Source organism: Arvicanthis niloticus, unplaced genomic scaffold (genome assembly GCF_011762505.2).
Source record: "Arvicanthis niloticus isolate mArvNil1 unplaced genomic scaffold, mArvNil1.pat.X pat_scaffold_1834_arrow_ctg1, whole genome shotgun sequence".
Classification (NCBI taxonomy): domain Eukaryota; kingdom Metazoa; phylum Chordata; class Mammalia; order Rodentia; family Muridae; genus Arvicanthis; species Arvicanthis niloticus.
This window is the reverse complement of record NW_023045718.1, coordinates 2,501-14,002: the sequence shown is the minus strand read 5'-3', so window position 1 is coordinate 14,002 and position 11,502 is coordinate 2,501. Positions and strand designations below refer to the sequence as shown.

Below are 11,502 nucleotides of genomic sequence, written 5' to 3'. Positions count from 1 at the left end.
TTCTCAACTTGCCTTTTCTATTCCTTGGTTACTTATAACATATATAAGGAGACAACAAAAATATCAAACAATAAAACCTTATAAAACCACTTAAATATTATAAGTTGAATTATATTTCAATTCATCCAAAAGGTTTTGAGTTCATACCTATTTTATTGTTGGTGTGTATCATGTATGTATGTATGTATGTATGCATGTGTATGTATGTATGTATATGTATGTGTATGTATGTGTGTATATGTATGTATGTATGTATGTATGTATCTATCTATCTATCTATCTATCTATCTATCTACCTTCTATCATCTATCATCTATCATCTATATACCTATGATACTGGGGTATAATGTACTCTACCATATATCCCCTTTCCTCAATTTTGGCAGGGTAAAAGCATATTTTGCTTCAATTTTTTCTGAAGTATAATTCTGCCCACTGCATGGGACAATAACTCTATTTCTTCCAAAGTCTAGTATGTGCATATATGAGAGTATATATGCACACGAGGGCACATTTGTGTACGTGGGTGTGGAGCCACAGGACAACTCTGCTGTTGGTCCCAGAGACTACCCATCTTGTTTGTTGAGTCAGGGTCTCTCATTAGCCTCCACTCACCAAGCTGGCCAGGCCAGCTAGCGAGCAAGTTCCAGGATCTGCCTGTCTGGGCCTTCACAATGGGATTGCAAGTGTGTCTGTCCTGTGCCAGCTTTCCTGTGTGCATCCTTGGGATCCAACTTAAGTGCTCATGCATGCAAGGTAAGTGCTTTATTGAACAAGCTATTGTCACAACTCTCCAAAGTGTGTTATGCTAAAATCAGCAAGAATTAAGGGGGAAGTAGTGCTGGAGAGAGTGGCAGGGTGAGTCAGAAGCTGAAAAGAAAAGGAATGTGTGTGCTGGTGACAACAGGAACTAGTGAGTGGCATTGTCTAAGCTAAATGATGGGAATCTCAGCACTGGGATAATTGAGCACTAGTGTGCAAATTTTACTGGGAATATTAATAATGTGTATTTCCCAAGTAAAGGATATAAATGCAAATTTATTTTCTCATCATTCCATCATCATCATCATCATCATCATCATCATCATCATCATCATCATCATTATTGCATCTTCTACAAGGCTGGGCAAAGAACACAAATGAATTCCTTCCTAGAGGTAAAATTCCAGTAGAAAAGCCAATCCCCCAGGGCCACGCTTCAGTAGCCTTTCGTATGCAGTAAGGGAAGGAAAGAAATTAATGAGTGGGCACACAACCAGTTTTAAGTGTTTTCCTTTTTTATATCAAATAGCATTTTAAAACATTTAGCTAATGTTTGTAGCCACAAGTTGCTTCTGCCTTGCTAGAAGTTAATCATAAGCCCATTACTCTCTCAATCTCTCTCTCTCTCTCTCTCTCTCTCTCTCTCTCTCTCTCTCTCTCCATCTCTCTCCATCTCTCTCTCTTTCCATCTCTCTTTCTCTCCCCCCTCTCTCTTGTCTAAAGAAGAAACGCTGTCTATGGGTTTCTCTATTTAAAAGTCTTTTCCAAATGCACTTAAGAATAAGAGAATAAAAAATAATATTACTAAACAAGTGTCACATTCTTTTGCACATGTCACCTCATGGATCACATTGCTTCAACAAGAACTCCAGAATAATGTAACTTAGCAAATCAGTGGGTGCTTCTTGCTATTTTCTTTTCTGTAAATGAGTGTTTTGTGTGTATGTATGCCTATGTGTGTGTGTGTGTGTGCACACTATGTATGTATGCCTGTGAATGTGTGCATACTGTGTGTGTGTATGCCATTGTATGTGTGCACACTGTGTGTGCCCGGTGCCAGTGGAGGCCAGAGAAGGGGCATCATATCTCGCCGGAACTGAAGTTACAGATGGTTGTGAGCTGCCATGTGGGTGTGGAGAATCAAACCCACACCTTTGGCAAGAGTACCCAGTGCTCCTAACCCCTGAGCCATCTTTCCCGGCTCAGTCCTTGGTGGTTTTGAGGCAATAAATTAAGACCCAAAATTCCATTCAAATGTGTAATGGCTTGGTTTTAACTACCTTGTAAACTGTATGAGCAATTTGGAAATTCTAAGTGAGACAATCCCTGGAACAGAGCAAGTAGGGGCGTGGATGGGGTTGGCAAACAGGATGGCAACCACTGTTTCCTTGTTTGCCTACTTTCTTTGAAGTGGTTAGCAGCCAACACTTTTCAGAGTATAAAACTAAAGAAAATGGAATGCGTTATAATCCAGGGAAGGGATTCTATTTGTGATTCTATTTGATTCTACACATTAGAACTTTAATTAGTGCATGAGAAAGTGGAGGCATGGTGTGTGTGTGTGTGTGTGTGTGTGTGTGTGTGTGTGTGTTTTGTTGACAGGTCTTTCTGACTGGAAGAATTTTAAGGATGAGCTGACAGGGTGATTAATTTTTGATGAGTGCTAAGTAAACTGCAATATCTGATCATTGTTATAGGGAGTACAGTTTTAGTGGATACCACTGGACTTCATTCTCTGAAGAAAATGGAGTCTTGAGAAGGGTAGACTGCTTTTTACATTGTTGCACAAGTTTTGAAATTGGTGAGGTGGTGTCAAATATCACACTGCTTATATTCTTTTGGTTTTTTTGTTTTGTTTTGTTTTGTTTTGTTTTTTGGTTTTGGTTTTTTTGTTTTTCAAGACAGGGTTTCTCTGTGTAGTCCTGGCTGTCTTGGAACTCACATTGTAGACCAGGCTGGCCTCGAACTCAGAAATCCGCCTGCCTCTGCCTCCCAAGTGCTGAGATTAAAGGCGTGCGCCACCACTCACTGCCAGGCCTGTCCTCAGTATTTCTTAACGAGTCAAGGCAAAAAACAAAACAACAAAACAAAACAAACCCCAGCCAAACAAAAACCAACAATAACAAAAAATAACCTAAGAGATGAACAGTTTCTTTTGCTCAGAGTTCCAGGCTGTAGTGGGCAGAGTCGTCAAGGCTTCCGAGCTTGCAGAGGCTGGCCACGGTATGCAGCAGTTAGAGGAGAGCCTGCCTTACTCTGTTGCTCACCTGACAAACTCCTGCTCGGTGACTTTCCCACCACAATGGACTCTGAGCTGGAACTGTGAGCGGAAAACAAGCCTTTCTCCCCTAAGCTGCTCTTCTCGGGATGTTTTATCAGAGCAATCGGAAGAAGCTTAGACAGTGGCCTCTGCTCCGATGGAAATACAAAATAGGGGACCCGATACACCCAGCGCTTGAGGAGCTTTTGGCATTTGGATGTGTGGTCAACTCTTGTAGTTTTCTTTGTGTTTCATCTTCTCCCTTTGAACCTGTGGAGTTAGATCCCCACATAACTCACTGGCAATCTATGCTGTTTTGGTTTGGTTTGATTTGTTTGTTTTTGGTTTGTTTGTTTGTTTGTTTGTTTAGCAGAGAGGAGTTCAATCATGACTCAGAGTCTTTTCAGTTGTACTAAAGTTTTCCTGGAAGCCATGCTTTTGTGGGTTATTATGGTAAAACAACCTCAGTTTGGAGGTCTTTGGTTTTTCTACCATCTACTCCCTTTGGAAAGATGGGTGAAATAAGTAAATAAAAATTTACCTGCATGAATGCAGAGGGGCTTTCTTTGGATGAGCAGTCCTTCTACAAACAGAAGCGGGGTTCCCTACCTACATCTTAGTGTCTGGATGGCAATGAGGTGCTGTAAAGGGAGCCAACTGCTTACAAGGGAAATAGCATACTTCGTAAGCAGAGATGATCAGCTGAAGAATGTTCCCAGAATCCTTCTGAAGGAGTCCCGGGGGACCTCCTTCAGAAGGATTCTGGGAACATTCTTCAGCTGATCATCTCTGCTTACGAAGTATGCTATTTCCCCTTGTAAGCAGTTGGCTCCCTTTACAGCACCTCATTGCCATCCAGACACTAAGATGTAGGTAGGGAACCCCGCTTCTGTTTGTAGAAGGACTGCTCATCCAAAGAAAGCCCCTCTGCATTCATGCAGGTAAATTTTATTTACTTATTTCACCCATCTTTCCAAAGGGAGTAGATGGTAGAAAAACCAAAGACCTCCAAACTGAGGTTGTTTTACCATAATAACCCACAAAAGCATGGCTTCCAGGAAAACTTTAGTACAACTGAAAAGACTCTGAGTCATGATTGAACTCCTCTCTGCTAAACAAACAAACAAACAAACAAACCAAAAACAAACAAATCAAACCAAACCAAAACAGCATAGATTGCCAGTGAGTTATGTGGGGATCTAACTCCACAGGTTCAAAGGGAGAAGATGAAACACAAAGAAAACTACAAGAGTTGACCACACATCCAAATGCCAAAAGCTCCTCAAGCGCTGGGTGTATCGGGTCCCCTATTTTGTATTTCCATCGGAGCAGAGGCCACTGTCTAAGCTTCTTCCGATTGCTCTGATAAAACATCCCGAGAAGAGCAGCTTAGGGGAGAAAGGCTTGTTTTCCGCTCACAGTTCCAGCTCAGAGTCCATTGTGGTGGGAAAGTCACCGAGCAGGAGTTTGTCAGGTGAGCAACAGAGTAAGGCAGGCTCTCCTCTAACTGCTGCATACCGTGGCCAGCCTCTGCAAGCTCGGAAGCCTTGACGACTCTGCCCACTACAGCCTGGAACTCTGAGCAAAAAGAAACTGTTCATCTCTTAGGTTATTTTTTGTTATTGTTGGTTTTTTTTGGCTGGGGTTTGTTTTGTTTTGTTGTTTTGTTTTTTGCCTTGACTCGTTAAGAAATACTGAGGACAGGCCTGGCAGTGAGTGGTGGCGCACGCCTTTAATCTCAGCACTTGGGAGGCAGAGGCAGGCGGATTTCTGAGTTCGAGGCCAGCCTGGTCTACAATGTGAGTTCCAAGACAGCCAGGACTACACAGAGAACCCTGTCTTGAAAAACAAAAAAACCAAAACCAAAAAACAAACAAAACAAAACAAAACAAAAAAACCAAAAGAATATAAGCAGTGTGATATTTGACACCACCTCACCAATTTCAAAACTTGTGCAACAATGTAAAAAGCAGTCTACCCTTCTCAAGACTCCATTTTCTTCAGAGAATGAAGTCCAGTGGTATCCACTAAAACTGTACTCCCTATAACAATGATCAGATATTGCAGTTTACTTAGCACTCATCAAAAATTAATCACCCTGTCAGCTCATCCTTAAAATTCTTCCAGTCAGAAAGACCTGTCAACAAAACACACACACACACACACACACACACACACACACACACACCATGCCTCCACTTTCTCATGCACTAATTAAAGTTCTAATGTGTAGAATCAAATAGAATCACAAATAGAATCCCTTCCCTGGATTATAACGCATTCCATTTTCTTTAGTTTTATACTCTGAAAAGTGTTGGCTGCTAACCACTTCAAAGAAAGTAGGCAAACAAGGAAACAGTGGTTGCCATCCTGTTTGCCAACCCCATCCACGCCCCTACTTGCTCTGTTCCAGGGATTGTCTCACTTAGAATTTCCAAATTGCTCATACAGTTTACAAGGTAGTTAAAACCAAGCCATTACACATTTGAATGGAATTTTGGGTCTTAATTTATTGCCTCAAAACCACCAAGGACTGAGCCGGAAAGATGGCTCAGGGGTTAGGAGCACTGGGTACTCTTGCCAAAGGTGTGGGTTTGATTCTCCCACACCCACATGGCAGCTCACAACCATCTGTAACTTCAGTTCCGGCGAGATATGATGCCCCTTCTCTGGCCTCCACTGGCACCGGGCACACACAGTGTGCACACATACAATGGCATACACACACACAGTATGCACACATTCACAGGCATACATACATAGTGTGCACACACACACACACACATAGGCATACATACACACAAAACACTCATTTACAGAAAAGAAAATAGCAAGAAGCACCCACTGATTTGCTAAGTTACATTATTCTGGAGTTCTTGTTGAAGCAATGTGATCCATGAGGTGACATGTGCAAAAGAATGTGACACTTGTTTAGTAATATTATTTTTTATTCTCTTATTCTTAAGTGCATTTGGAAAAGACTTTTAAATAGAGAAACCCATAGACAGCGTTTCTTCTTTAGACAAGAGAGAGGGGGGAGAGAAAGAGAGATGGAAAGAGAGAGAGATGGAGAGAGATGGAGAGAGAGAGAGAGAGAGAGAGAGAGAGAGAGAGAGAGAGATTGAGAGAGTAATGGGCTTATGATTAACTTCTAGCAAGGCAGAAGCAACTTGTGGCTACAAACATTAGCTAAATGTTTTAAAATGCTATTTGATATAAAAAAGGAAAACACTTAAAACTGGTTGTGTGCCCACTCATTAATTTCTTTCCTTCCCTTACTGCATACGAAAGGCTACTGAAGCGTGGCCCTGGGGGATTGGCTTTTCTACTGAATTTTACCTCTAGGAAGGAATTCATTTGTGTTCTTTGCCCAGCCTTGTAGAAGATGCAATAATGATGATGATGATGATGATGATGATGATGATGATGATGATGATGATGGAATGATGAGAAATAAATTTGCATTTATATCCTTTACTTGGGAAATACACATTATTAATATTCCCAGTAAAATTTGCACACTAGTGCTCAATTATCCCAGTGCTGAGATTCCCATCATTTAGCTTAGACAATGCCACTCACTAGTTCCTGTTGTCACCAGCACACACATTCCTTTTCTTTTCAGCTTCTGACTCACCCTGCCACTCTCTCCAGCACTACTTCCCCCTTAATTCTTGCTGATTTTAGCATAACACACTTTGGAGAGTTGTGACAATAGCTTGTTCAATAAAGCACTTACCTTGCATGCATGAGCACTTAAGTTGGATCCCAAGGATGCACACAGGAAAGCTGGCACAGGACAGACACACTTGCAATCCCATTGTGAAGGCCCAGACAGGCAGATCCCTGGAACTTGCTCGCTAGCTGGCCTGGCCAGCTTGGTGAGTGGAGGCTAATGAGAGACCCTGACTCAACAAACAAGATGGGTAGTCTCTGGGACCAACAGCAGAGTTGTCCTGTGGCTCCACACCCACGTACACAAATGTGCCCTCGTGTGCATATATACTCTCATATATGCACATACTAGACTTTGGAAGAAATAGAGTTATTGTCCCATGCAGTGGGCAGAATTATACTTCAGAAAAAATTGAAGCAAAATATGCTTTTACCCTGCCAAAATTGAGGAAAGGGGATATATGGTAGAGTACATTATACCCCAGTATCATAGGTATATAGATGATAGATGATAGATGATAGAAGGTAGATAGATAGATAGATAGATAGATAGATAGATACATACATACATACATACATACATATACACACATACATACACATACATATACATACATACATACACATGCATACATACATACATACATACATGATACACACCAACAATAAAATAGGTATGAACTCAAAACCTTTTGGATGAATTGAAATATAATTCAACTTATAATATTTAAGTGGTTTATAAGGTTTTATTGTTTGATATTTTTGTTTTGTCTCCTTATATATGTTATAAGTAACCAAGGAATAGAAAAGGCAAGTTGAGAACCTTTCAGAACAGAAATTCAGTCTTATCCAAGATCCGACTTGACACACTTAAGGCATAATAATTCTCCCTCAAAACTTTAAGGTACAATTCCTCCCACATACCATACTTTAAAAACCTCCAAATTTTGGGGGAACTGGATATATAAATCATTGTTGAGTAACTGGGGTGGCATTCCATAGGTCCCATGTTTAATCCCTACTCATCATGTTAAGAAAACAAATATAGATCCATTTTGTAATTAGTGGGGTCTTCACAGCTGTCATGTGTCAGGTGGCAATAACGGTATGTCTTCATCACAATTGCGATTATTGCCATTTCAAATCATCACATGCATTTTTGCTTAAGTGTTAAGTGTAGTAGCTGTTGTGAGATATGCTTGCAATTTTTGTGAACTGACATGAACATTGAAATGAAGGTTATTGCAGAAATGGAAGGTTATCTCTGCAGAAATGCCCCAACAAGCAGCAGGATATAAATTTGATATCAGTGAAGCAAATGTTCATTGCTAGGGGGATAAATGAGATTCTGCTCTCCTCCCAGAGCAGCATGGGCTGCGCTCTGAGAACCAAGAAGCAGTGATGCATACCAGTAAAGGGTACCGTCATCATAGCTGGACATCGGTGTATATGCACCACTGGTACATAAGCAAAGGCATTGACTTTTTGATACCAAGCTATGCAACCCAGGTCAGGAGAATTTGCTGAAGGCTTCAGAATGCATGAAACAAACTTGCAGGCAATAATTGACTCCTATCTGTCACATGCTGTGCAAAAATACCTTCAGAAATATCATCATAGCTTATTTGCCATGAGATAGTGTATCTCAACATTGACAATGTCTGGAAAAAATATATTTAATATATATTAATATATATCTATATATTAACTATGTATATATTAATATTCTAGTAATATACATTTATATAGATATATAATATTTACTATTTAATATATTAAATATGTATATACACACATACATATATAAGTATATATACATATATATGCACATAATATATACAAGTATATATGTATATATACACATATAGTGTATGTCACATATATAGTATACATATCACATATATATCACATTCTTGCTTGATTAATGAAATGATGAATTTTTATATTAATTTAGCTTTATTAATTATAGTTGTTTGGTTTGTCCGTGTGTGTATATCACATGTACATGCATGAGCACACCACTCACATACACCAGAGCATGCATGCACATGGTGGGTGTTGGTTCTCACCTTTCCTCTTGTTTAAGATAGGGTCTCTTGTGTTCTTGGTAATTCACTGCTACCTATGCCAGTAAGCAAACCAGGCTTCTCTTTGTCTCTGCCTGCCAGCACATCACAGATTTGAAATTACAGACTTACAGTCCTGGGACCCTCTTTACATTGGGTTCGAGAATTAGAACAGGACCCCCCTTCCCCCCCCCCCCACCCCCCCCCACCCCCCCCCCCCCCCCCCCCCCCCCCCCCCCCCCAGCATCAAGCAGTTTCTTCTTCCGGCTGGATTTCTTTTTACTTATGACTTCACTTAACCCTTTCTTGTTTACACTAAAGGAACTGCGGTCTGAGGTGGAACTGGAAGTATTAGGGGACACAGAAGGACTCAACCTGTCTTTCACAGCTATCTGTAACAATGGCATCATCTTCCCACACCAAAAGAAATGTTCCCATATGAAAGTCGGAGACACAGTAAGTAGATCCCCAATAGATCTTTAGAAACAACAATAGATGGGCCGGAGGCTAGCTAGCTCAGCTTGCTGGAGCTGGACTTGTTGGCAAAGCCAGTCTCCACCAGCCTTGACTCAAATCCTGCAGGTTACTGATGGAGGAAGCAGATAAACCAGCGTTTCCTTTTCAGGCATCCTTCAATGTGACTGTGAGCATATCCAACTGCGAGAAACGAAGCAGGAACCTTATCATAAAGCCTGTGGGGCTGGGGGACACCCTGGAAATACTCGTCAGTGCAGAATGTGACTGTGACTGCCAGAGAGAAGTAGAAGCCAACAGTTCTAAGTGCCACAATGGGAATGGCTCCTTCCAGTGTGGGGTGTGTGCCTGCAACCCTGGCCACATGGGTCCTCACTGCGAGTGCAGCGAGGATACGGTGAGCACAGATTCCTGCAAGGAGTCTCCAGGTCACCCCTCATGCAGCGGAAGGTGGTGACTGCTATTGTGGGCAGTGCGTCTGCCACTTGTCTCCCTATGGAAGCATCTACGGACCCTACTGCCAGTGCGACAACTTCTCCTGTCTGAGACACAAAGGCCTACTCTGCGGAGGTAGGCTATGGGCTTCTCCAGGCTTCCCACCTCTTACAAGGCAGCTGTTTGAGCCTTTTTGTTTTTCATTTCTCTTCACATTCCTGGCTTAGCAGTTGTTCTGTAAGTATTTGCTGGTGGCTTCAGTGGGTGAATCATTAGAACTGGCGTAGCTGGATGGTCTTGCATTTGTTGTCGTTTCTAACATTCCTGGGGGTCAGAGCCCTGTCAACTGAACTTACGTTTACATTATATTTAAATTTCACTATTCCTTCAAGTTAAGTAGATAAAAGTTGGAATGTTGCCTCTCTAGTTGTCGCCCGGATTCCACAAAACCGCCTATGATCTGAATTCCACTGTCTGTCCGACCTCTTCTACATCAAGTTGCTGGGTTTGACCCGATTCTTGCATCTTTTATGTTGGAAAAAGTAAGCTAATAGAGATTGCCAAAGGAACAGAACCAAGAAGGCACAGAGATACTGAGAGATCTGAGAGCCTTCTCTCCTCTCTCTCTCTCTCTCTCTCTCTCTCCTCTTCTCTTCTCTCTCTCTCTCTCTCTCTCTCTTCCTCCTCCCTTTTCCCCAACTATCTCTCCCTGTCTGTTTCTGTCTCCCTCCCTCCCATCCTCCCTTCTTAGATTCACAGTCTTCCTCTCTCAGTCTCTCAAGTGTTTATATTCCAGACCATTGCATCATGCTTAGCCCCTTTCTAAATGCTACTAAATCTAGTATGTTAGTACGGGGTCGAGAAAAGTTAGAACACATACAAGATAAAGCCTATGGAAAGAATGAAAGTAGAAAAATAGCTTAGAATTTCTTGAAGTTTTCAAGAAAAGTTTAATATTTTTATAGATGCTTTTATGCATATAAAAAACGATATACTTTAAGATTATACTATAGAAGCCAAGTGTGGTAGTGTATTTCTTTAGTCTGAGCACTTGGAGGCAGAGGTAGCCCAATCTGAGTTCGAATCAGCCTGCCTGTGAGTTTTAGACCAGACAGTTTTACATAGTAAGATCTCCATATCTTTCTCAAAAACAAAACAAAATAAACAAAACAAACTAAGGTAATATATTACAGATGCTAGAAAGATGGTTTTGTGGTCAAGAGTACATAATTGTTCTTTGGGGAGTTGAGTTTGGTTCCTGTACTCTTGACAGATGGCTTTTTACCATCTATAACTCCTACTTCATGGGCTCTGATGCCCTCTTCTGACCTTCATGGGCTCCAAAACATTTGTGGCATTCATGATACAGACACATATACATAAATAAAAACAATAAAGTTTTAGGAGCTAAAGAGATGGCTTGCTGGCTAAGAGCACATTCTTCTCTTCTGGAGGACCTTAGTTCAGTTTCTAGCACCATGTCAGGGGACCCTCAACTGCCTATAACTCCAGCTCCAGAGGAGCAGAGCCTATGCTGGTACCTGCACTTGTGTGCACAGACACATATATAAAAGTAATGAAAATAGTTTAAAAGTAAATCTTTTAAAAAGAGAAAAAAGAATATGCTATGTTAAACATGACTCAAAATATTCTGATACACGTATTTAATTATAACCTGTTCCAACAGGAAAGACAAATATTAACACAGTTTTAAATGGTATAGACATAGTCCACAAGTGAAGCATGAACTGCCTGTAGACTAAGCCCAGACACCCTACTTATTACTGGATGTAAGCAGACATCTTATCAAAACACAATGGCATTATCTTT

At 41.1% G+C, this 11,502-nt stretch overlaps 1 protein-coding gene across 1 annotated transcript; it reads left to right on the top strand.

The window, feature by feature from the left end:
* Window positions 1-3,754: 3,754 nt before the first annotated feature.
* Window positions 3,755-9,807, top strand: LOC117701677 (integrin beta-6-like; the record flags this gene model as incomplete). The annotated part of the gene is made up of 4 exons (XM_034493214.3): window positions 3,755-3,822; window positions 9,085-9,219; window positions 9,389-9,687; window positions 9,740-9,807. Coding segments are annotated over 4 exons (570 nt in total), but the record flags the coding sequence as incomplete, so codon positions are not given.
* Between the last annotated feature and the right edge of the window lie 1,695 nt (window positions 9,808-11,502).